The 27,246-nt window shown below is 47.6% G+C and overlaps 1 protein-coding gene across 7 annotated transcripts in view; it reads right to left on the bottom strand.

Moving 5' to 3' along the window:
- Positions 1-18,854, bottom strand: part of MARK2 (microtubule affinity regulating kinase 2) — a 168,213-nt gene extending 149,359 nt beyond the window's left edge. For 4 of the 7 annotated variants that reach the window (XM_077324028.1, XM_077324037.1, XM_077324045.1 and 1 more), the window contains exon 1: positions 18,574-18,854. In XM_077324028.1, coding sequence (XP_077180143.1) covers positions 18,574-18,630 — 57 coding nt within the window. In that variant the 5' untranslated portion in view covers positions 18,631-18,854. Of the gene's footprint in view, positions 1-11,064; positions 11,205-18,573 lie in introns of those variants that run through there. The other 3 variants (XM_077323976.1, XM_077324012.1, XM_077323993.1) reach the window with 2 other exon arrangements.
- Positions 18,855-27,246: the final 8,392 nt, after the last annotated feature.

Genomic DNA, 27,246 nt, shown 5'->3' with positions numbered 1-27,246 from the left:
CTTGGCATTACATTTTATGGCACACATTTATGTCAGACTCGGCCCACGTAACAAATGAGTTTAACACCTCTGCTCTATAACATCTGAGGAACAGTGGGAAGATAAAGGGCCTTCTCAGCAGCTCCAACTGGACTGTAGCATTCCTCTTCCTGAGACTTCCCCACTGGCAGGCTCTAGGCCAGTGGTCCCCAATCTTTTTATCACCGGGGACCTTTTTACTGAGGTCCGGGGGGGGGGGGGTAGTCTTTTGCCGAGAGAAGTTGCCACCACCTGAGCCCCTGCTCCACTTGCTTTCCCGCTGGCACCCCTGACTTCCCACCGTCCACTAGGGGGCGCTGCCAGCAGCAGCTGCGTAGTGCCACGCCAAGGGGGAGCCCCAGCCATGATGGCCACTGGAGAGCACCAAAGGTGGGCTGGCGGCAGAGTGGCAGGGCAGCCCCCGAGGCAGCAGCTGGGGGGGAGGAGGACGAGGAGGAGCCGCAGCCCGGTACCGTTCCCCGGACTAGGGGTTGGGGACCACTGCTCTAGGCAACAAGTTAAAATCTTATCTTTCCACAGGGCTTTTGAGGAAGTGAGCGGAGAGCAACGTTTCCAGGTTTGTTCTCACATGTGTTAGCATTTGATGATTATTAGCACTGTGGTTTTGCTCTTATTTCACTGGAGCAGTAAATGCCTGTGTGGCATAGCAGCTACAGGACTGAATTAGGGTCTGGGAGACCCGGATTCGAATTGCCACCCTGCTGTGGAAACTCACTAGGTCACAGTTCTCTCAGTCACAACTACCTCAGAGAAGCATCCACAAATAATACCTTGCCTCGGAAGATGACAAGACAATCCTACCACAATATTATCAGCAACAATAGTCCCCAGCTAATCAGACCTTATTAGAAACAGTGACAATAAAAGGAAAACTATTGTTTGAACTTTTGAAAAAGTTAATCTCACTATTATCTTTAGTCAGATTTTGAGTCCAGGAGCACGTTAAGAGACCAAATAACCATTGCGGGGTATATGTTTTTGAGAGTCAGAGCTCCCTTCTACTGCAGAGTGACACGGCTACACTATGAAACTATTATCTTTAGTGTTTGCTAGCCTCAGGTTTGCCAAAATCAATGAACGGGTTTTTGTTTTAACTTTTAAGCTCTGATTAACTCTGTATCTTTAGGAAGTTTGCCATTCCAAATTCTTAATTTCTTCCTGCCTGCAAATACATAATTTTTAAACATGCTCAAATATTGCACGCTGCTTATTTATCTGTTTGATTTATTCACTGCTGCTCTCGGGCCAGCTGGCTCATGGCAGTTTACAATAAGAAGCCATAAAACCATAAAGCCCAATCTCCCAATCGCCTCCTCAAGCCACCAAACTCTAAGGACCCAGCGGACCCCCTCTGGCCCGGCGCCTCAGGGGAGGAGCCTTGTAGATCTTTCTTGCTCTGGCCTCAACCAAATGCCTGGTGGAAGAGCTTTGTCTTAGAGGCCCTGTGGAACTGAGACAGCTCCGTCAGGGCCCTTAGCTCTTCTGGGAGCTCATTCCACCAGCTAGGGGCCAGGCCCAAGAAAGCCCTGCCCAAGGCCAGGCAAACTTCACATAGGCCAGGGATCACCAATTTGTTCAAACCCACAAAGCACAAGGCCCTGTGAGGGATATAGTGGGTTAGATGGTCCCCTCAGGCTACCTGGGCCCAGATGATGTACAGCCTTAAAGGTCCAAACCAAAACCTTTACCATGAACTGATATACAACTGGTAATCAATACAGCTGCTGCAGCACTGGCTGCAAGTAGATTCTCCAGGATGTACCTGTGAAAACCTTCGCAGCTGCATTCTGTACCAGCTGCAATTTCCAGGTCAAGGACAGGTTATTCCCAGTGTTCCATCCCCTTAATATGCCAATATCTTCTGCTGGAAAATTGGAAGGGTTTTTTTTTCCCCAGGCCCTTACATCTCTACCACTGGTCTTGAAAAAGCTTATAAAGAATTTTCTTCTCTCTGCCAGAGAACATAAAAGCAAGGATAGCACAGGATGCCTTCTACAGTGGTATTTTGCTTGCTTGCTTGCTCCTTTTCCTGGCTCTCATGAAAGAAAGGTTCCCCAGTTACAGCTGGGATGACTCTGGGGCACAGAACAAGGTGAGGCTGTAAGATAACTCTGCCTTAAAAGACAATAATTGCTTAAAACATGAAACCAAACACCACTGGCAGCCTGACAAGTGCTGTTGTGGACCGCTGATGTCACCTCAGTTCACTCACCCAGTGCTGGGGGGAGATTTAAGCAACCTTTTGAAAATCTGGAGGGACAGAGCCAGACATGCCCTCTAAAAGAGGGCATTCTACCGTGTCAGTGCTACCACCAAAAAGGCCCTGTTGCAGATATAATAATCAAATATCCTATAGTGGTGGTGGCACCAAGGGCAAATAGCTCACATTAGAAAAGTTGATCCTTTGGGTATCCGGGTCACAAACAAGTTTTTAAATTGCAAAAACCAGCACTTAGAACTTGGCCCAGAAATAGACTGGGAACCAAAACAGCTCACTGTAGATCACCCTTCCTCAACTTTTCCACCATCGAGAAACTCCTTAAACATTCATCAACTTCAAGGAACGCCAGAAGTAGCACAATTGTGCAGAGTATGGTTGGGAAGCATAGCTGTGTACATGCCCACCCAGGGCCCCGCCCCTTTCCACCCACTCATTGGCCATGGCTGGAGGGCAGGTTGGCATGACTATAGCAGCCCTCCATAGCATGCATTAGTGTTCCAACGAGTTCCTTACAATAACCCAAGTGCAGGATCACTGTGCTTTTAGATAGCAATGGTTTGGGTGCCCTGACCTATATAGCTCAACCTCAGCAGATCTCGAAAGCTAGGCAGGGTCGGTATTTGGATGGGAGACCACCAAGTAAGTCCAGGGTCGCTATGCAGAAGAAGGCAATGGCAGACCATCTCTTTTTGCCTCTTGCCTTGAAGGCCCTACGGCAGGGGTAGTCAAACTGCGGCCCTCCAGATGTCCATGGACTACAATTCCCATGAGCCCTGCCAGCATTTGAAACTACAGACCAGTGAGTCTGACCTCTGTTGTGGGGAAGATAATGGAGCAGATATTAAAGGGAGCGATCTGCAAACATCTGGAGGACAATTCGGTGATCCAAGGAAGTCAGCATGGATTTGTCTCCAACAGGTCCTGCCAGACCAACCTGGTTTCCTTTTTTGACCAAGTAACAGGTTTGCTGGATCGGGGAAATTCGGTTGATGTCATTTACTTGGCTTTTAGTAAAGCTTTTGACAAGGTTCCCCATGATGTTCTGATGGATAAATTGGAGGACTGCAATCTGGATTTTCAGATAGTCAGGTGGATAGGGAATTGGTTAGAGAACTGCACTCAAAGAGTTGTTGTCAATGGTGTTTCATCAGACTGGAGAGAGGTGAGTAGCGGGGTAGCTCAGGGCTCGGTGCTTGGCCCAGTACTTTTTAACATATTTATTAATGATCTAGATGAGGGGGTGGAGGGACTAGTCATCAATTTTGCAGATGACACCAAATTGGGAGGACTGGCAAATACTCCGGAAGATAGAGTTCAACGAGATCTGAACACAATGGAAAAATGGACAAATGAGAACAAGATGCAATTTAATAAAGATAAGTGTAAAATTCTGCATCTGGGTCAGAAAAATGAAAAGCTGGATGGGGGATATGCTTCTAGGTAACACTGTGTGTGAACGAGACCTTGGGGTACTTGTGGATTGTAAACTAAACATGAGCAGACAGTGTGATGCAGCGGTAAAAAAGGCAAATGCCATTTTGGGCTGTATCAACAGAGGCATCACATCAAAATCACAAGATGTCATAGTCCCATTGTATACGGCACTGGTCAGACCACACTTGGAGTACTGTGTGCAGTTCTGGAGGCCTCACTTCAAGAAGGACATAGATAACATTGAAAGGGTACAGAGGAGAGCGACAAGGATGATCTGGGGCCAAGGGACAAAGCCCTATGAAGATAGGTTGAGGGACTTGGGAATGTTCAGCCTGGAGAAAAGGAGGTTGAGTGGGGACATGATAGCCCTCTTTAAGTATTTGAAAGGTTGTCACTTGGAGGAGGGCAGGATGCTGTTTCTGTTGGCTGCAGAGGAGAGGACACGCAGAAATGGGTTTAAACTTCAAGTACAACAATATAGGCTAGATATCAGGAAAAAAAATTTCACAGTCAGAGTAGTTCAGCAGTGGAATAGGCTGCCTAAGGAGGTGGTGAGCTCCCCCTCACTGGCAGTCTTCAAGCAAAGGTTGGATACACACTTTTCTTGGATGCTTTAGGATGCTTAGGGCTAATCCTGCGTTGAGCAGGGGGTTGGACTAGATGGCCTGTATGGCCCCTTCCAACTCTATGATTCTATGATTCTATGATTGTAATCCATGGACATCTGGAGGGCCGCAGTTGGTTGCTGAAAGTCACTTTTTCCCACCGCCAATCATGTCTGCAGTCCTGAGGAGCAACAAGCCAAATCAGACTAGGCCGTGGCAACTGGGCGGAAGGCACCAAGCCCACCACCAAGTCACTTCCTGCATGTGACGCTTACTAAAAAACAATGTTTGCTTCGAAAAGGCACACTTTCAAAGAAGAACTGTTTTTTTCAAGTAAGAGCTGCCCTACAAAGAAAAGAACTTCATCTCTATTTCTCAGACTCCGGCAGCCACCAAACCTATTGCAACCCAACCGTGACCGAACTCTCATGTGCTTCCGCAACAAGGTCAGCAGCTCAGGAAAAATGGGTTTGCCGGACTGAGACTGTAACAGAACATTACGTCCCCTTAAGATGGATCATGTACAGGAGAATACAAAAGGAAACAAAAACGGGCACACTCAAAGCTTCCATTTAGGTAATTTTTAATTAAAAGTAGATTTACACACAGCATGTGTTACCCCCTAACGCTTTGGCATTTTCCCCAGGCTTTTTTCTTTCTTTCTTTTTTAAAATCAGAAGTGTGGCTTTCTAGAAGAGGCACTGCTCACCTTTCAACACATCTCCACCTTCAGGTAGTAGTAATAATGCCCACTGTGCAGAAAAAGACAACGGTCTCTAGAGAACTGGTTAGAGATAGGATCTGATGCAGCAGGAAGCATAATGGAGAAGACCTTGTCCTACCTCTTTCTCTCTTGCTTTGAAATGCCTTTTAACATTGGGCAAAGGTAAACAGGCTTTGCCGAAGTGGCCAAACCAAGCCAGAAGCACCCAGCCAGTTCCCACCACCCTCTAGCGCCCATTGCATTCCCCTCTGCAACGGGCTTTCTGGCTAGTAGGATATAATGGAACGGATGGGGGCACAGAAAACAAATTGGGCCCTTAGTGCACAAGCCTACTTGGGAATGTTCAGCCTGGAGAAGAAGAGGTTGAGAGGGGACATGATTGCTGCCTTTAAATATCTGAAAGGAGGTTGGAGGACAAGGAAAGGTTCCTGTTGGCAGCAGAGGAGAGGACTCACAGTAATGGGTTTAAACTATGAGCAGAACAGTGCCAGCTAGATATCAGGAAAAAACTTTTCACAGTCAGAGTAGTTCAGCATTAGAGTTGACTGCCTAAGAAGGTAGTGAGCTCCCCCTCACAGACAGTCTTCAATCAGTGGCTGAACAGATACTTATCCTGGATGCTTTAGTTGGGCCTGCATTGACCAAGGGGTTGGACTATATGGCCTGTATGGCCCAACTCTATGACTCTCTAAGTCTTCTAAGAGATGTCAATCTCCAGGTGGATTGTGGGGATCCCCCAATCTTACAGCTTATTTCCAATAACAGAGACTAGTCCCCCTGAAGAAACTGGCTGTTTTGGAGGGAGAACTCCATAAAATTATACTCCACAGAGGTCCCTCCCCACCCCAAATCCAGCCCACTTCCAGCTCCACCACCAAAGTCTCCATGTGTTTCCCAACACAAAGCTGGCAACCCTCCCCACCAAAAGAGCACTTCCTGCACGAATGCTTTTGAAGCAGCCTTATCCTGAATCAGCTTCCTGGAAGTATACTAAGGGATCATTTGGTTTTACCACCTGAATGCGAAAGCTGGCCATTTATATGGGTGATCCCTATAACTGACAGAGTGGAACCAAGAAGTGGATTATGAAAACCTCACAGTGGTCTCCTGCTTGTTGTGGCTGTCATGAACCATGTAACACAGAGGTCTCCAACCCCTGGTCTGCAGCCCGGTACCGGGCCGTTAAGGCCATGGTACCGGGCCGCAAGCAGACGCGCCTGCCTTCCCCTCCCCCCGCAGTGAGAGAGGGGGAAGAGGCAGGCGCGGCCGCTGGCACGCCAGCGACACAAACGCGCATGTGCAGAGCCGCCACGCATGCATGTTTGCGCCCCCTGCTGGCGAAAACGTGCATGTGCGTCTGTTCTGCGCATGCGCATTAGCACCACCTAGTGCCAAAAATGCGCATGTGCGGCAACTGCGCATGCGCGTTTACGTGCAGCTGCTGTGGCCCGGCCGCCGGCTCTCTCCCACCCTCGGAGGTTGTCCCCGACTACAAAAAGGTTGGGGACCGCTGATGTAACGCAAGCAAGGGTTCATCTTCACATAAAGGGACCAAACAGTATAACTCCCAGGAAGAATTTTCAGTAGGCTCTCCTGAGCCAAGCCTTGCAGAACTAATGCCTGCCCAACCAAAGTTGGTCTCTGAAGCATTCTGGTAAATTATAGCCTGGTAATCAACCCTTTCTTCATAGGTAAACTGAATTAGTGTACTGTACAGAGACCCACACAGATATTGTACAGAACCAGAAACCCAACAAGACCCCAAATCTCCCATTACAGATTACCATTTTGGAAAGATATTACCATACAGTTTTGAACCAAAATGATTATCAGTATATTTAGTTCTCAACACGACCTCATCTGTGGATACTTCAATCCAGAGATGGGAGCCATGGATAGAGAAGACAAATCTTTCTACAGGCCTGAGAAAAAGTTTACAAAAAATGTTAAAGCTTTAAAAAAAAAAAAACACTGGGAGAGGGGTAAAATCCTTTAAATTATAAGAAGCAGTGTCTATAACTTTAAGAAACAAATGCCCTCAACAGTCAATGCTAAGCAACCAAAGCAGTATCACCAACCTTCCAGCCTTGGTCTCTTTCAGTAAAAGGCATTGGGAAGGGGTTGTTTAAGCCTCAGAGGGAAAGTTCCCGGGGTCAAGACCTGCAGCAACCACTGGGAAACATCCAACTTGCATGACTCCCTAGGTCCAGTTGCTTGCTACTGTTCAAAAGCAGCCTCCTCCTCCTCCTCTCAAAAAAAAGCCACCAACAACAATATTGTGTAGTTTCTGACTAGGATCCCCATCCTTCTATGTGTAAGACCGTTTATGCACTGGAGGTTTCATGCCAGGCTGCAGGCTAGAGTTTTAGTTGTGGCAGGTTGCCTCATCTATTCCTGCACCGACATGGAGGAGCATTTTGTCTGATGTGCCTCATCCGGCCCCGATTTGTGCTCCTGCACAGGATCTGGGGCAGTGAAGTTCCCAGGGCATAAACGGTCAAAGTGAGGTAACCCCTTCAAGTCTTTGCAGGTTTGGCACCACAAAACTGGGCCAGGACATTTATTTATTTATTCATTATTATATCTATATACCACCCTCCCTGAGGGCTCAGGGCGGTTTACAGAAAACAGGGAAGGATACAATTAACACATGGTAACAGGTAACAGTAACAGCAGTAATATTATCTTAACACAGCGCGCGGGGCTAAATAAAGCTGGAAGGGCTTAGTGGGAGGAGTTAGGGTGGGCTCTGTCCGGGATGAGGAAGGGTGCCAATTGGCCCCTTCCTCCGGACAGACCATTCTCGCCCTGCCGACAAGGGAGCAACTGCGAGCTGCGCGGAGCCAGGCCACCGGCCAAGGGAGCCCCCGCCAGCCGCCCTGCGCGCGACTGCCGGGGGCTCCGAACCTAGCGCCCGCTGTATTTTTCGTACAGCGGGCTTGATTAATAGTAACAATAATAACTTAACAAGATCATGACAATAACACCATAAAATAGAAATTGTGAGATTTCCACATGGCCCAGCAGCTAGAACAGTATAGAATTGTCCCAAGGAGCAGCTGCCAGGGATGGAAAGGAGAAGAAGCTGAAGACAGGGGACATATACAGGTAGGCTGATTGGTGGGTGGGAAGATAAGCAAGAAAAGGTGAGAGGCTATGGGAACTTTCAGGGACATATGAAGCTGCCTTATTCTATTAAGTCGTTGCCATTTGTTATTTGCTATTTGCAAATTGTCATTGTTATATGTTGTAAATTGTTTTTATTGTTTTTACTGTTATGGGGATTTTACACTGTATGGATTTTGTTATTCGTTAACCGCCGCAAGACAACTATGGGAGCGGCGGTATAAAAATCAAATAATAATAATAATTCTGAATCAACCCATCGCAGTTAGTAATGTCTACTCAGGCTGGCAGCAGCTCTTCACGGTTCCAAGCTAATGTCTTTCACACCATCTTTCAACTGGAGATGCCAAGGATTGAACCTGGGACCTTCTGCACACAAAGCACTGAACCACAACCCCTCTCCATGAAATAGTGGGGGAGTGGAAGATGAGATTCCCTCCCCCCACAAGTCCCTGCAGTTCCCCAGCTTGTTTTATACAACACTGGTGCTCTCGGTGTGTATGCTCGTTTTTAAAAACTGCATTACTTGCTTGAAAAACCTTGGCTGTATTTATCTGCTCGCCGTTGATCTGTTTTCCTCTTTAAATGTTTGCAGTAGCAAATCAAGTTTGGCCTGCAAAATTGACTTGGGAGTTTTTCGTTTCTTGATCTCTCTCGGAGCACAAAGTGGCCCAGAAAAAAAAGAAAAGAACACCAATCATTATCAGAACCTGCCCAACCAGTTTAGCAAGCGGGAAACATTACCCTCCTTCCTCTCCACCCTCCTGATGAAAAGCAAAGGGTGGGATAAGAACCCTCCTCCTACACAGGCTGAATTTTTTTTAAATATGCACTAGAACACTCATCGCATCAAGCCAGTGCCGTTTCACCTGCCACAGCTGCACATCACAACAACAACAAAGCACAGTTACAAAACAGAGAAGCACAGGCCGGTCTGCAGGCATCTGACAAGTCAGACGCATCTGTATCTATCCCTTAGGAGTACCTAATATAAAATGTCGGAAATAATAAAAGGGGGGGAGGAGCAAGAGTGGAGGAAATAAGTCTTAGAAGAATGCCAACAAAAGAGAGATCGTGGGGGGGGGGATCCCAGCAAGAATGCAGGAATGCAAAGTTGAGATACATCAAGTGCTGTATACATCTCATCTATGAGTGCAAATTAGCTCCGTGTGAACTCTGATGTCTCCCTTCAGCCTAGTCATGCAGGCGTTTGGTTGTTAGGGGAATACCCTGGGATTAAGCCTGTCCTACTGGCACAATCCTTAAAGGGGTTTGGACAAATAGCCACAGCAGTATCAGCAGTGAAACCTCTTTTCTACATCCATTCTGATCTTGTTTAGGAGTCAACAGTGGAACAGCCATCCTTAAGATGGGAGAACCGCAACTGGCCCAAGGTCACCCAGCATGCTTCATGTGGAAGAAAAGGGACTCTAACCCGGTTTGCCAAATTAGACTCTGCCACTCTTAACCACTATACCACACGGGAGATGGTGCTGCTGAGCTGGGAGTGCAGACCAATTCCCACCCTACATCTTTCTCCTAAAGGATCACATGTATCCCTTAACATTACAAACTGCCTGCCTGCCTGACAGTCTCACAGTGGTGGGGGATGAGGGTCAGACAAGACCACACTGCAGGGTCATGTCAAGAGGGAGACTACGGAAAAGTCGAAAGGGAATGGAAGCTCACCAACTGGCAGACCACTGAAAGTAAAGTGCGATCCCAGAACTGGCTCTGAAATGTTCCGGAGAGAGCCTATACCAGGGGTAGTCAAACTGCGGCCCTCCAGATGTCCATGGACTACAATTCCCAGAAGCCCCTGCCAGCATTCGCTGGCAGGGGCTTCTGGGAATTGCAGTCCATGGACATCTGGAGGGCCGCAGTTTGACTACCCCTGGCCTATACACTGGGATAATTGAGGAGTGTACCTGTTCTCCCTGGGGATCTGAGCTTCTGTTAAACAGGAAGTTTTGTGTTATTTAGGAAATGGGTCTGTATACACAAGAGATTAATCCAAGCAAACAAGAAGGAAGACTTTACCCATTCCCCCCACCCCATGCTTTCTAAATGCCTGGGTACTTGAATAAACCGCTTACCATCACAGGCACACAACAAGAGGAGATTTATCAAGAAGGGACTATAAACGGAACTTCAATCTGTTCTAAGCAGAAAACCAAAAAAATGGGCCCAAACATTCCTCCCAAAATTTGAAACTTCAGGGCGAGGGGAGAAAAGTTCACGCTCATCAGGAGGCAGAAACCAGGGCAACGGTCCTCGGGATGAGGTTACCTGAAGCGGACAACTTATCTGCTCTAGTTTTTCCTGCTCCAGCCCATTCAAGATGAAGTAACAAAGCCAAGAATGCTCCTCCTGTTATCCCACATCAGTCACGATTAAACGTCAGCCAGATTTAGCTTTTCTGAAGAAAGACGCAGAGCATGGCGAACGAAACAAGGGCAGCGCGCCTGCTTTCCTGGCAAAAAGAGGGGAATTCTTTCCACTTTCCCAACGTTTCGTTTAAAACCTGCTGCTGGAAGGGGGGGTGGGGGAGAATGGGAAGCGACATGTTCGGAAGGAACAGTACGATGGGGCCTGAGACTCAAACACCCTCCTCTCTTTTGTACCACCCCTGACATAAGGGATGCTAGAGATATATTTAGTCCCACAGTCTACTTGCTTCATCTCCCTGTTAAGCCTTCCTCCCCAGGCCTTGTTGCTAAGACACAAGTAAGCACTGGCACATAAGGGAGAGTCCCAAAAAAAACCCCTAAATTAGAGGCTTCCCCACTTTGCCAGGCACAGGAAAGGTGACCGCTATCTGATGGGGAGAAGCGAAAGGCAGCTGTGGGTGGTATGTAGCCCCACCCTGCCCCAGAGAGGAAGAACAGGGTCCCACAGGGTCTAAGGAAACTCACCGGAGGAGAGGACAGCAAAGCAAGTGGGTGGAGGCTCATCGGGACGGGATTCGGAGCCTGGCAGGCCCGTGTGCCGCGGCTGCCGTTTTTCGTAGCCACCACTACCTATCCCTTCTACCTTTCCCCTGTAATCTGGTGAGAACGTCACAAGGAGCTCGCCAGACTTCGCAGAACCGGAATAGCTGCACCTTGTCCAGCCCCACCCTTCGGCTCTCTCCTTGAGAACCGGAGCCTTCCCCCTTCATTAGAGGAAAAAAGAAAAGAAAACGAAACAGTCAAGGAATGCCCAAAGGGAGGAAAGATCTCTTCAACGGCAATTTAGTCTTCTTGGATCCACAAGTGTGCAAAAATTTCGGAACATATCCGGGCAAAAGTCCACTCCTCGGGCCTGAAGCCCGAAACAGATCGATTATTATTTTTGTTAATGAGGCTATTAGTAATATGCTGCCAGTTGAGAAAGTTGCTCAGAGGGAAGTACAGATTTAAAGCTTAAACAGCAAAGGTCCAAACGGATGGCCTATAAATAGCAGCAGTCCAAGAACGAATAAACTATTTGGTTACCGAGAAATAGTTTGGATTAAAAAAAAAACAAACAACCCAAAACTCAGTGAACAAAAATGTCTCGACTAAAACAGAAACAGACCCAAGAAGCAAAGAGATTCAACAGGCTTCCCAAGAGAAACAGCTATTTATATCCCACTTTACAACCCACGGAGCAGGGCCACTACAGTCCCCCAACGAAAGATTCTTCCTGGGCGACCTCCCAGTAATGCATTTAAAGAAACACCAAGTTAGGAAAGAAAAGGAGGAAAAGGAGCGGTGGCAGAAATGTTTATTTATTTTATATTTGGGTTTATATTATATAACCGCCCCTCCCGAATGACGGCTCAGGGCGGTTCACAGCATAATAAACCCATTAAATTAAAACATACATCATTAAACAGTAAAACAGTACAATGAAAGGGAACTAGAATTCCAATTCAGCTCAGCCCAGTTGCTGATATTAGATCCCTCAGATGTGATTTGTTCCAGGGGGAGCTCTCCTGGGATTTTGTGGGAGGAGGTCAATGTTATACCGAGATAATTCATTGGCCCCAACCAACGGTCTGGTGGAAGAGCTCAGTTTTGCAGACCCTTCAGAATTGCGAGAGCCCCTGAAGGGTCTGTAGATCCTCTAGGACAGGGGTAGTCAAACTGTGGCCCTCCAGATGTCCATGGACTACAATTCCCAGGAGCCCCTGCCAGCGAATGCGAGAGACCCTGCTCTGCATTTCCTGGTCACCCAAGGCACAGCCATGCACTCAAAGACCTAGGAATTCCCTCCCGCCCCGAGGCTCTTTGGCTCCCCTGTTCTTCTGCAGAGTGGCCAAGACAGCTTTGCTAGGTGTGTATTCAACTTTATTTTAAGTTGATGATGTCGATTAGGACCAGTACAGACTGGGCCTACTTGTTTCCAGAAGACAATCCAGCACCATAGAGGCAGCTTGGGGGAGTTTACCAAGGGCAGCCTGCCTGGTTTTTCCCCACCCCCTTCTTTTTCTTACCTATACAATAATCCTATGAAGTTGTAAGGAGAACTGATAACTATCCCAAGGTTACACCACAGCTAAGCAAGAGTTGAACCAAGACCTCTTCTGTCTTAACCCAACACACAAACCACTTTACCACAAAAGATGCGCAAAATGATTTTAGAGAGACTGGGGGGGAGGGGAGAATGACTGAGATGGTATAGAATCATAGAATCACAGAGTTGGAAGGGAGTTGGTTTTTGTCAGGTTTGCAATAGATTCTTAGGTTGTCCACGGGCTCAGATTCTCCTGCTTCATGATCGTTAGGCATGCAACAGCCTTTCTAGTCAGGCTGTCATGAATTATTCTCTGATTTGACATTGTGTTGGATTTTCAGGTTGTACATTTGTTGTGGTTCAGCCAGGGCTCCCTAATGCTGCACTGATTCTTTGGTCTTTGGTCTTATTGACACTGTTTGCTTTGAGATGCTTTTAGACAAGGATTACTTTGCTTGCTCTTGTGTCTGGCTATCCTTTGCCCTGGAGAAAGCATGGAATTCCCCACCCGTAACAAGGAGTGAAGGATGGGCTGGTGGCACCTTGTTCAGGGGCCAACAGAACTAGACTGCAAAATTATTTGAAATGTGGGCGTTATCTAAAGCAGGGGAAGTCAACCTGTGGTCCTCCAGATGTCCATGGGACTACAATTCCCATGAGACCCTGCCAGCATTCGCTGGCAGGGGCTCCTGGGAATTGTAGTCCATGGACATCTGGAGGACCACAGGTTGACTACCCCCGATCTAAAGGATAGGTGCCAGCAGTTCCATGGCAGTTTTGGTACAGCTTGGTCAAAAACCAGCCCCCCCCCCCCAATAGGGAGTAATAGAGATGAATAATGACGGCACCCTGGGAAAAAAACTGATTCAAATATCAAACCAGTATTTGGAACCTGGAAACAAGGGAAAAAATTTTGCTCTCCCATATTCAGATTTTTTAAAAATACCATTTTAAGCTGCTCTCTCTATCTCTCGTGCTGCTTTCCCGAATGGCACTCCAAATCCACTGCTTTTAGCTGCTGCCTCATTACACTGTGTGGAAAAGTTGCTTCTGGGGTCCAGAATCCCCCCCAAAAACAGTTCTTTTTATAGCATTTTTCAAAGTACACTGGCCGTTTTCAGCATCTATATACACAGCCCACCTTACCCTTGATGAATTCCTTCCCCCTTCTGCAGAAGACTATATCACCCACACCAATGCAGTTAAGAGATTGCAGAAGCCGTGAGGAATAGCCCACAAGAACAGGAAGTTAGTGAGAAAGATAGGCGCATATAGGAATGAATGACTCGAAAAGGGTGGGAAGCAGTTTTTTCCCCTTCTTCTCCGCAATCAGCCAGCGCTTGTTCCGTGGGCAGTCACGCAGCCGTCCGTAGGAGGAGACTCTACAGAAGACCTTTCCTTGGGCAGAGTACAGAGGAAGCTGTAACAGGCAAACAGATATCTGCCCACGGCATTTAGGGGAATCTTGCTCCACACCAACCCCAATGATAAATGGGAAAGCAACCACCTATAAAGGGTTAATTATGGGACACATCTCTCCTGCTCAGCCCTACTGGAAGATTTATTTTTAAAGAGCTATATCTGGCTCCAGTAGAATGCTCCAAGTGGCATGCACAATTCCATGTGTAAAATAAGATTAAAAATCCACAGGAATCATAATGCGAGAAAGCAAGGGTGGGTCTCAAGCCCACAAGACACGAGCCGTAAAGCAGCAGCATACTGCAACAGCGCGTTACCATAAGGGCCATCTAATACAGTGGTCCCCAACCCCCGGTACGGCGACCAGTGCCGGTCCGTGGATCAGTAGGTATCGGGCTGCAGCTCCTCCTCATCCTCGGCTGCTGCCTCAGGGGCTGCCCTGCCACTCTGCCGCTGACTCACCTTTGGTGCTCTCTGGCGGCCACCATGACTGGTGCTTCCCCTCGGTGTGGCACTGTGCAGCTGCTGCTGGCAGCACCCCCAGCGGGCAGCGGGAAGTCAGGGGCGCCAGTGGGAAAGCAAGCGGAGCAGGGGCTCAGGCTAGTGTGACGTCCCTCGGCAAAAGACTAGCCCCCCCCCCCGGCCTCAGTAAAATTGTCAAGCGTTGACCGGTCCCCGGTGATAAAATGGTTGGGGACCACTGGTCTAATACACGCACAAGGGAGCACTCCTGACCTGATGACTGAGGCTAGCCCCGTCGCATCAGAACTCAGAAGCTATGCAGAGTTGGTTCTGACTAGTGCTTGGATGGGAGACTGACCACCAAGAATGTCCAGAGTTCCTACACAGAGGCAGGTAATGACAAGCTTGCCTTGGAAAGTCTACAGGGTCCCCGTAAGTTGGCTGTGACTTGACAGCGCTCTCCGCCACCCCAAAACAGGCACAACTTAATTTGGACAACAGTGAGTCTGACGGAAAGAATTCAAGCCATCACCACCAAAAAGTCATCCTGCCTCAGTTACCGCCCTACCCTCAGAATCCTGGTGGACATCACCAGACAGCCGAACGATAAATTGGAAAAGCACTCCTGGGTGAAACCACTGGCCCATCGAGGCCACCATATGGTTTCACATCAAAGCCCAGCGGTAGTCAACCTGTGGTCCTCCAGATGTTCATGGACTACAATTCCCACGAACCCCTGCCAGTGTTTGCTGGCAGGGGCTCGTGGGAATTGTAGTCCATAGATATCTGGAGGACCACATGTTGACTATCCCTGCCATAGCCCATCAGTTGCCCTGGAAGGCCAACACAGAGGTCACAGAGCGCAAGCTATGCAGGACACAGTATATATAAGGTGTGCTGCAGGATCTAAAAACTCAGAAACGAAGCCTCCACTGCCATTGTTTGTTTTACATGCTTTGCAAACTTTGGTTCGCCCAAGGGATGAATCTGTACAAGAAAGCAGGGCTGGTCTGTACAGTGCACCACTGCCAGGTTAGAGCCAGAAACATATTTAGTGTTCACCGGCACCTCATTTTAAGGCCTAATCTGAGATTTTCCTAACAGTGGTCTTCAAAGTTCTGCTTGGAAACAGCAGCTAACTTGGACAATCAGAGCATTGGTCCCTTTTGGCCTCAAGTAGTCTCCTCTGATTGGCAGCATCTCAGTGGCTCGGAAGAGAAAGGTGTTCCCCCAACGTCTAAATCCAAGATTCATCTTGGAGATGTTGGGGATGAAAACTGGGACCTCCTGCCTGTGAAGCAGGAGTTAGGGAGCACTGCGGCTCCTCTTTGAATTCTTTGTTGAGCTGCCCATTCAATATGGAGTTGGAAAGGGCCATACAGGCCATCTAGCCCAACCCCTGCTCAATGCAGGATCTGCACGTGAGAAATAAGTGGTGTCTAAAGTCCTAGTACGGATTAGTGTGCCCATGAGTAATTAAGCGTTTAGATTAAGTATCCAATAAGAACCCCAGACATGGCTAGCAGCACAAGTTGGCAAATCCCAGATCCCGCCACACCTCAGCCGCAGCAGCTGCCCTTAGGCAAACCTCAGCCTCCACCCTTCAACTGCAATAATTAAAGATATTGCCCTGTAATCATCAGCTGTAAGATCACCGAAATATCACACCTGGAGTGGTTTGAATGCTTGAAGTGTGCTACGGATAAGCTGAGTATGGTGTTCACTACAAACATCTCAAGACCCACAGGTCACCATACAAGATGTTTCTCTACAGCAGTGGTTCTCAAGCTTCCTAATGCCGCGACTAGGGTTGTGCGTAGTGGCGTCTGAATCGGCTGTTCCAGCGCGACGCAGCCAGCGCCGCGCTGGGGGAGGGGAGGCACGGGCGTCGGTGCGCAACTCGGCACACACATGCAGGTGCCGGCACTGGCTGGAACGGCCGATTTGGACGCCGCCACGCACAGCCGTAGCCGCGATCCTTTAATACAGTTCCTCATGTTGAGGTGACCCCCAACCATAAAATTATGCAAGGGTTCTTTCACAGAAATTAAACCAAAACTGACCAATGGCATGAAGATCCATTGTTCATGATTGTATATAAATTGGCTATAAATTGGCGGGTGGCTGGAGGAGGAGCGGCAACAGTGGCAGCGCCCCCTTCGCCAAGCGGCTTGCCCTGACACAATCCCTGCGAAAGTGCCATTCAACCCCCAAAGGGGTCCCGACTCCCAGGTTGAGAACCACTGCTCTGCAGCAGGGGTAGTCAAACTGCGGCCCTCCAGATGTCCATGGACCACAATTCCCAGAAGCCCCTGCCAGCTAATGCTGGCAGGGGCTTCTGGGAATTGTGGTCCATGGACATCTGGAGGGCTGCAGTTTGACTACCCCTGCTCTACAACATCACTACCTGAAAAAGTACTTTCCAAGTATTTCCACCTCTAGGATAAAGCCCCTTAAGGGAAGAGTTATAAGAAGGGAGGCATCAGCAATGCACAGGAATACCTCCTTTGAAAAGAGGAGGATATGGTCAGGGTGGGTTACCTCAAACTACACATGCCCAGGTACATGTAGTTCATGGCAGGAGTAGGCGTGCAAACAAAAGGAAAGTACAGAGACTGGAGCATTCCTATTCCACTCAAAGAGTAATTTAGAATCTGTCAATAGTAGTGAAAAGGATAGACATGTGGGTCTCCCTAACCATCTCCCACTTAAGAGCACCACCAGCCAATGCAGGAAAGCTGAACAGGGAGTTTGTCTCAATAACACAGTTCTCTGGCATTAGAGGCAAGAAATGGGTCTTCCCTCACCCACGTGCCCCAGTCCTTGATTCTGCTTCCTTCTTTCACGCTGTTCTTCAGCTGTCAAGCAGGTGAGTCCCCCTCCCCACCCATATATGACTGTAAGGGAAAGGTGGCGGGGGAATCCCCCACAATGTAGACCTCCACTCACCTTTCCCCCCCTCCAGGTGTTAGCCTGTTACCTGGAAATTGTTTGCACTTATGTGACCAAGAAAAGAAGCCCACACATCCAACTTGCATGCCTCTTAAAGAGAGAGCTGAGCCAAAAGAATTGTCCTCAAGGACCCCCTTTGTGAACCTTAGTCCTTGTCCCCAATACATTGTTAAGTCTGCCACTTCTGTCTCACTGACCCTACCTGTTTTGACAACAGCCTAAAACATACAGCTTCTTCTCTTGACATAAAGCAGAAAGGATAGGAAAAGACACTTGCTTCATTTCTACATGTCTAGAGTGCTTTTAAAAGCAAGCAGCAAAGAGACTTTATTTTTTCAAGATAAAAACCTTATACAATCAGCATCTTCCTGTACTGTTAAAACTCTCATGGCGGGGAGAACCCAGCCATGTTCAACTTCCTTCTGTTTCCACAGCACTAGGGTGGGAGACGCTTAGCCCTGCCCCATTTACCTCTCGGGCCATCAACAAATAAGAGCATCCCTAGATCAGACCAAAGCTTCACCGAATGCAGCATCCTGTTTCCACAGCAACCAACCAGATGCCCCTGGGAAGCCTATGAAAGCCCCCTCCAGCAGCTGGCATTCAAAGACACACTACATCTCAACCTGGAGGCTCCCTTTAGTCATGACAGCTAATAGTCACTGATCAACCCACCCCAAAGCATGTCCATTCCACTTCACAAGCTATACATTCTAGTCACCACCATCCAATCGTATTTTTTTTTAACCAGCATCCCGATTACACACACTAATGAAAGAGTTGAAGTTTTTCCCCTGACCTGGACAGTTTCACCCTCTGCATTCCGGCATCCGAAGCAGGGCGAAGGTATCAAAACGCACAGGAGCAATACCAGCAAAAAAAAAAAAAATGACCAGCTTTCCCCCCACGCCAGCGTTGTAAGATTGCAGGCAGGGAGAGAAGAAGAGAAGTCACATCTGCTCAGGTTTTCCTCTCTGTGCAATTCTATAAAGCCCAGGGAAGCCTTACCTTCTGCACCGGGAATCCCAAGCGAGGCACATGGGGTGGAAGGCGCCCCACACCTGCCCATAACACCCCTACAAAATCCACAGGGGCGCCCCTCCAACCCTTACCTGCTCCGTGTCTTTCTCGATGACGGTGGGCAGGGGGCTCCGGCCGCTGTTCGACATGGCTCCCGTTGGCAGGGCCCGAGGGGGTCTCCCCCCAGCTGCTCGGCTCCTTTCCTTCCTAGCCCCTGACCCAGCTGCAAGGGGGTCGGGTTCCTCTTCCTCCTCCTCCTCACGGGGACGGGGGCGGCCAAGCCACCAGCATGGGGGAAATGGGGCTCAAGAGACGGCCGGGAAGCACCAGCACCCACTGCACATGAAGGGGTCGTCGCCGAGCCCGGTCTCGGTGAAGGCTGCCCGGCTTGACGGATCACGCGAGACCGGGGATGAGGCGCTGGGTGGAGGCCGCGCCGGTCGAAAACCCCGAAGTGGGGAAAACGCGAGCAGTGAAGCAAGCGCAGGCTTAGGCCGAGGCCTCCAAGTCCCGCCGCGCCGCCACGGCCGAGCTCCGGCACCGCCTTCCCGTCCTCGCCGGTGCTGGAGCTCCGCTCGCTCCCCCTTGGCTTCACTCAGCGGCGGCTCCCAACATGGCCGCCCCTGCCGGGCTTCGGGAACTTCCGCGGGACTTCCGGAAACACCCGAGAGCGGCCTCCGCGGCAACAGCTGCTTCGCGGGCCTCGCTGCGGTCATTCAACCTCCTCGGCGGAAAGAGCCGAACCCCGAGCCGACTTTCTTCCCACGGTGCGCGGAAAGAGCCGAGCTTCCTAGAGGAGATGGGATTGGTCGAGCACGAGGGAAAGGCGGGGCGTTTCGAGAGAGGGGGCGTGGCTATCCCTTTCTCTCTCTCGTGCTCTTCTCCCCCCCCCCCCTTGGAGGCAATTTCCCTGTTGGGTGGGGGTGGGAGAGGGGAGACCAATATCCGGAACTGGGAAGTTAAATCCGAATTCTTTTTCTCACCTGGGCTATGCCTCCTGGCATGGGCGGGATTCTAGGGTAGATCAGGATCTGCTTACCTGTTGCACAATAAAATCAGAGTCCAGTAGCACCTTTAAGATTTATTGTTGGTCTTTAAAGGTCTTAAAGGTGCTACTGGGCTCTGATTTTATTGTGCTACTTCAGACCAACACAGCTGCTCATTTGAATCTATGCTTACCTGTTGAAAGTGCTTTCAAACTTGCAGGCTGCTTAATGGCGATTCTGCAGGGTTTTAGAGGCAGGAGTGCAACAGAGGTGACTTGCTGTCGCTGACCTCTTGCCTAAAAACCCCGGTCTTTCTTAGAGGTCTCCCATTCAACAAGAACTTTTATTTATTCCTTTGCATTTATTTGTCTATTCCACCTTTCCTGGTATCAACAAGGCATAAGCAAGAAGTAACGTTGCGTTGGATTGTTTTTTAATTAAAACATTAATTAAATTATATTATTAAAACCCCACCATTGATAAAGCCTTATAAAGGGGAACTCCGTTTCTGCCAGGAGGCTGGTCAAGTGTTCACCGGGGCCAGCCCTAATTCCGCTTCTGACATCTGATGCAATCCGGCTGGCCTGGCCGGTCCAGGGCAGGGCTGCCAGGACAGAATGGCCAATTCCAGGCAAATCGCTGCATTGATGTGTTTGCATCAACAGCACGGCTTTGTTCAGGATTTAATGGGCTTGGTCTGCACACATCTGAATGACACAACAGCGTTCCTGTTATTCCAGTTGATGCTGGAATACGTTTTGTTAGCCTTTCAAGTGCTGCTGAATGGCTGTTGTTATCTTTCTTCTGGTTGTTCCCATGAAGGACACTGGTCTCATCCTGCATCATAGAATCATAGAGTTGGAAGGGAACTCCTGGATCATCTAGTCCAACCCCCTGCACAGAAGAAGAAGAAGAAGAAGAGTTGGTTCTTATATGCCGCTTTTCCCTACTCGAAGGAGTATTTTTATTTTTATTTTATTTATTTAGATTTCTATACCACCCATTTCTTTGCAGCTCTAGGTGGTTTACATTGAACATTATATAACACAACTTACATGGAACGGCATATAGATATTTTATCCTGCCATTGGCCCCAATGGAGACCCAAAACAGCACACATTGTTCCCCTTGCCTATATTTTATCCTCACAACAACCTGGTGAGGTAGGCCAGTCTGAGGGTGTGCAGCTGGCCCAAAGATCATCCAACAAGTATCCATGGTATGTGGGGATTTGAACCTGGATTTCCCAGATCCTAGCCTGATGCTTGGTGTAGTGGTTAGGAGTATGGACTTCTAATCTGGTGAGCCGGGTTTGATTCGGTGCTCCCCCACATGCAGCCAACTGGGTGACCTTGGGCTCAACACAGCAATGTTAAAGCTGTTCTAGCTGAGCAGTGATATCAGGGCTCTCTCAGCCTCACCAACCTCACAGGGTGTCTGTTGTGGGGAGAGGAAAGGGAAGGCGACTGTAAGCCACTTTGAGACTCCTTCGGATAGAGAAAAGCAACATATAAGAACCAACTCTTCTTCTTTAACTATTACACCTCACTGGCTCTCAGCAGGAACAGGGAGTGTCTAATTCAATAAGAAGCTAAAATGCTATGAGGCTGTTGAGAATGTGTTTTAATATAACATACCGCCAGCAAATGGTAGAAATATATACAGAGGTAGTAGTAAGTCTATCTTGCTTAACAGGAGGAGTATACATATGTATTATCTTTTGATTAAAAAACTATGGGAATTAATTTTTTCAAACCACATCTGAACATCTCTTGCCTTAAAAACCCTATGGGGTCACCGTAAGTCCGCTGTGACTTGGTGGCAAACAAAATTGAAACCAATGTAGTGATGCGGCGTAGGAAACTACTGTAAGAACTGAGAATGTAACTTTTTAAAAGTTCACTGAGACCCCACACGTATACAACCCAATTATAATTGCCAACCAGGCTAAGTCCACCCTTTAAAATAACAAGGTGGGACTGAATTCCACCACAAAATACAATCCAACAGAACATTTCTGTGCACAGAAGGATCTCTGACCACAGAATGTGACTTTTGTCTTTGCTTCAGTTATGTGTGAGCATATATAATTTGCTCTGGAAGGAGATTCTAGAAGGCTAGAATTTTGGGTTCAACCAGTTTGCTGACACTTCAGGCACCCTCCCCCCCCCGCCCCCGCTGTACAGCCCTCGTCTCCTTTGCACAATTTTAATTAATTTATTAGATTTTTATACTGCCCTTCTATACAGCTCAGAGCGGTTTACATATAACGTCCGGGGTACATGGAACGACCTAACATATAGTCAAAAATAACAACCACAGTAAACCAACAGTGGTTCTGAATTTCAATCGACAACAATATAATGGGAAGGACAACTTAGATAGGCCCCCAGAGAGGTCAGACTGGTTCAACAGTAAATGATCCCTTGATTGACTGGCTGGCTCCTGAACTTTACTTTGGCACCCACTTCTCTGAAGGGTCATATCACCACTTCCGGAGCACCGAAGCCTGAAAAATATTCCAGGCATTCCTCCGCAGTCAAAACACTGTGAGCAATGCATAGTAGTAGTAGTAATAGTAGTAGTGGAAGAAGAAGAGTTGGTGCCTATATACCACTTTTCTCTACCCAAAGGAGGCTCCAAGCGGCTTACAATCGCCTTCCATTTCCTCTCCCCACAACAGACACCCAGTGAGGTAGGTGAGGCTGAGAAAGCCCTGATATTACTGAAGAATAATAGTTGGTTCTTCTATGCCGCTTTTCTCTATCCAAAGGAGTCTCAAAGTGGCTTCCAATCGCCTTCCCTCTCCCCACAACAGACACCTGTGAGGTGGGTGAGGCTGAGAGAGCCCTGAGGTTACTGAATAAGAAGAGTTGGCTCTTATATGCCGCTTTTCTCTACCTGAAGGCACCAAGTGACTTATGGTTGCTTTCCCTTTCCTCTCCCCACAACAGACACCCGTGAGGTGGGTGAGGCTGAGAGAGTCCTGAGATTCCTGCTCGGTCAGAACAGTTTTATCAGGGCTGTGGTGAGCCGAAGGCCACCCAGCTGGGTTCGTGTAGGGGAGGAGAAGAGAATCAAACCTGGCTTGCCTGATTATAAATCCACACTCCTAACCACTATACCAAGCTGGCTCTCACAAAATGGACTACTTGCATTTCACTGCCACAGCAGTCGAGAATCTCACTGCTCAACGGAGAAGCCTGACCTGGATGACCCAGGCTAGTCTGATACCATCTGGTCTTTGAAGCTAAGCAGGGTCGGACCTGGTCAGTATTTGGATGGGAGACCACCCAAGAACTCCAGAGTCATTATGCATAGACGGGAGACTGCAAGCCACCTCTGAACATCCCTTGACCTGAGATCTCTGCAGCGGCGCCATACGTCAGCTGTGACTTAATGGCTAAATGGGGAGGTAAAAAAAGAGTATGGGGAAATATGAAGGAGGCTTTCCACCAGAACAAGAAATGGGCAATTAATGACACATTCCTAAACAGAGAGACGGTAGACAGGACAGTGGAGAACATAATACCCTGGTTAAAAAGCATGTCTGCACATGACAAAGAATGAAAAACGGTACAAGTTTGGTGCAGATGGTGGCTGTGGCTGGAGGTTTGCGAAATTCTGATCACATAAGGAGGTGGGGGGACAGTATCTATAAACTACTGCTTGGGGGGATTAATCAACCGTTGGAGTGTTGTTTTGTGGCTGGTGTAACTTTGAATCTTGTAATTTATAAGTCTTGCTGCTAATGTTGAATGGTGTAATTTGTAAGCTGGAGTTAGTTACTTGAAAGATTTGTACATAAAACGTGTTTATATATATTTTGAAAAATCAGCTGTACATATAGTGTTTGTAGAATGGAGATGATTTAATAAAAATATTTTACCTCTGCTAGTGTCTCCAGTTACTACATTGTTATAGTATAATCTTATAGTATAATCTTATAGTATACCTTATAATCAGGTAACTTTCTCTATCCTTCACACCAAAATCTCAGAAACATTTACTGCGCTGACGCCGGTGCTCTGAGCTACAGCCTGCTGGTTGAGCCGGGGCAGATCGCCCTGCCTTTTCCTGCTCCCACACAGGGGAGCATTTGGTCCAGTATAGCTTGTCCGCCCTTTTTGTGCCCCCACATGGCAGCTGGGGAGGCAAGGTTCCACCCCACTTTGGGGCTGCAAGGGCCTGGATTTTTTAAATGTGGTATTTCAGTCCACTACAGTCTACCTGAGGCATTTTTTGTCCCTTCTGGGATGCCATAGTCAGGGGAAGAGCCAGGCCAGGATGGCCTGACTCTTTTCCTGCCACATGGGTCTGCCCTGATCTAGGCCCCATTGCAAAAAAAGCGATATATCTGCATTTCCTTGCCACAGGGTAACGGAGTGCCTGAGTTGGGCCATGCCCAGGAGGGCAGTGACTTACCACTGACATGGAGCATAACTGGGAATTTGCCCCGCCCCCAGACGGCCAGTAAGGCCGGGCTAATGCCCGGTGCAGAAACTGTCCAAGTGACACATCTCCCCACAACAGACACCCTGTGAGGAAGATGAGACTGAGAGAGCTCTGAGAGAACTGTGAGTGGTCCTAGGTCACCAGCTGGCTGCAGGTGAAGGAGGAGTGGGGAATCCAACCGGGTTCTCCATATTAGAGGCTGCCAATCTTAACCACCACACTACGCTGGCTGTCCACACCAAGAAGCCTTTTCTACGCAGGCCGTACAGTAGCACTGAGGAAATTATTGGCCTCCCGGATCCTAGCCCTGTGAGCAGAGTTTTCATATGCAAAGGAGGAGGCGAGCACCAGCTGCTTAAATAATAGTTCCATTGAGAAGAGAAACAACTTTGTAAAGAATGGAGGAGAGTGATAGTCCTACCTGTTGTGGTTCTGCCTATAATAGTCTTAACTGTTGTGGAGGGAATGCAGAGAGGAAGTGTGTTGAAAGGAGTAGGATGTCTCCAAGTGAGCCAATCAGAGTACAGGAGAAGGTTATTTGAAAAATAGGAAGTTCCTAATTGAAATATAAGAGCCTCTTGTGGCGCAGAGTGGTAAGGGAGCAAAAATGCAGTCTGAAAGCTCTGCCCATGAGGCTGGGAGTTCAATCCCAGCAGCCAGCTCAAGGTTGACAGCCTTCCATCCTTACAAGGTCAGTAAAATGAGCACCCAGCTTGCTGGGGGGTAAACGGTCATGACTGGGGAAGGCACTGGCAAACCACCCCGTATTGAGTCTGCCATGAAAACGCTAGAGGGCGTCACCCCAAGAGTCAGACATGACCTGGTGCTTGCACAGGGGATACCTTTACCTTTAACTGAAATATGCTATCTACATATTTCCCCATTTGCACCTTGTATGCTGTAGAATCATGCACACTACAGATCTTTCATATTCTAACAAGTCCAACACTATCCTGTGACAAACCGATGCTATTCTCTTGTAGGAGACAAGACAACTGAGATACTCTTCACAGAAAATAGTTCAATGATGTTTATTGTGCCCAAGAGGGTACATCTGGAAGCATCATGATAGAAAGACTATTGCTAAGAATGACTGGCTTGACCAATCTTAGGATACATCTTGACACCCACCTGCCCCCACCACTATATTACTTTCCTGCCATTTGCTATTCCCACGGCAGAAGGGCTTTTGTCTTCAAGGGACAGTCAGAACAAAGTAAAATACACATGTTTAACACCTAGTGGCCAAAAGGCAGCTGGAACTACTCGCTGAAGTCATAATATGCAGACTAAGGTATAGCATTGTGAAGGACACTCTCTAACTCCTGGGGAACGGACTCCATTGTGTTTGTGTGTGCTGAGAGCCATACGAGGAGAAGGGGGGAGGGAAACCAGGGAAACCAGAGTTGAGCCCGATGGCTCCTAGGACTTTGGTTTGCTTTTTATCTGAACCCAAGGCGTGTAGCATGGGACTGCATGACATATTCGTTATGCAATACCGGCTCTTTTGAATTAATGGATGTGCAAAATCAGAGGGAACTGATACTACTGAGGCAGCTGGGGGGGGGGGAGTGAAATCCAGCAGCAAGCAGGATATTAAATCAGATGAGATGACCCCCACACACACAAAAAAAGAACCCAGGAATTAGATTGATTCTTTATTGTTATTTATTATTCAATTTAGTATTAGATTTCTAAACTACCCGCCCGAGACCCATGTTATGTTGAATGGGATAAGGGAACTGGGGAAGAAAGGAGATTCAGAAAGCATGGTTAACTGTATGAGAAATAGGTTAAAAAACAAATAAAACCAAAACACTAGAATTTGGGACAGCCAATTATGTAAGAGGTTCAGTGGAAATATTCTCAGTTTCAGTTCCAGGAAAGAAATCCTTTGGGTGTCCTGTGTTTCTGGCCAATTGGTGCTTTCCTTCAACTATTTCTCCCTTTGTTTTTCCTCACTGATGGGTTTTATTGAACTGTTTTGCCAACCTCTTCTTCAGTTTGGTTTGCAGTATAACAAATCGAGGGAAAATTAAAAGAGTACCAATTAAAACCCTTAGTAAAAATGGACACACGTTTTAAGCTCTAGGTAGCAAGAAGACTATCATAAATAGTTAATACCGATGTGATGCTTTTTTTTTTCCTTTTGCCATTCCCTGCTCTTGTTTGCATCTAGTTCATTTTGTAGGAAAGTGAGTTCTTAATTTTAAAATTTGTAACTTGCCAGAAATTATTTTCCTAAGGATGCCTAGGGGATTTTGTTGGCTGATTGGAATGCAATTGTCTTTCACTGTGGACTGATCGGAATGCAAGTCTCTTTCGTATTTGCCTATCTTGGATCAAATAAATTAGCACAACAAAACAAAATCAGAGCCCACTGGCACCTTTAAGACCAACACAGATTTATTCAAGGCGTGAGCTTTCGAGTGCAAGCACTCTTCCTCAAACTAAGAACTACCATCATGATAGTGGGAATCTAAATATATATATATATATATATATATATATATATATATATATATATATATATATATATATATATATATATATATATATATATATATATATATATATATATATATATATATATATATATATAAGAAGAAGAAGAAGAAGAAGAGTTGGTTCTTACATGCTGCTTTTCTCTAACTGAAGGAGTCTCCAAGAGGCTTACAATTGCCTTCCATATCCTCTCCCCACCACAGACACCCTGTGAGGGAGGTGAGGCTGAGAGAGCCCTGAGATTCCTGCTCGGTCAGAACATCTTTCTCAGTGCTGTGGCAAGCCCAAGGTCACCCAGCTGGCTGCATGTGGAGGAGTGGGGGATCAAACCCGGCTCACCAGATTAGAAGTCCGCATTCCTAACCACTGCACCAACCTGGATGTGGTATAGACCAGGCTGATTCCTCAGGAAAACTGATTCCCTTCATTATATGGTTGCCATCCTCCAGATCTCCTGGAATTACAACTGATTCCCAGATGACAGAAATCACCTCTGGTGAAAATGGGTTCGTTGAAGGGTGGACTATTCTTTCCTTTTCCGAGTTCCCACAGTCAGATGATCTTGAACAGTGACTAAAAGAATAAAACATTATTTACTAAAGGCTCATATGTGTTCGGGTCACTCTCTAGCATCAGATAGGGAAAATTATCTCCTTTAAGTTTAATGAACAAAGAGCACGTTAAAAGTAGTTAAAAACAACAACCGACATGCCGATATTTTGTGAGCATGTCAATTTCACATGCAAGGGCAGAGAATATGGAATATGATTAAATCTGCCCCGTAATACTTTGGAGGGAATGGCATTAAGCTAAAGTGAA

This window comes from Paroedura picta, chromosome 1, assembly GCF_049243985.1.
Source record: "Paroedura picta isolate Pp20150507F chromosome 1, Ppicta_v3.0, whole genome shotgun sequence".
Taxonomy (NCBI): domain Eukaryota; kingdom Metazoa; phylum Chordata; class Lepidosauria; order Squamata; family Gekkonidae; genus Paroedura; species Paroedura picta.
Note: the sequence above shows the minus strand (reverse complement) of the source record. Positions and strands in the feature narration are given on the sequence as shown.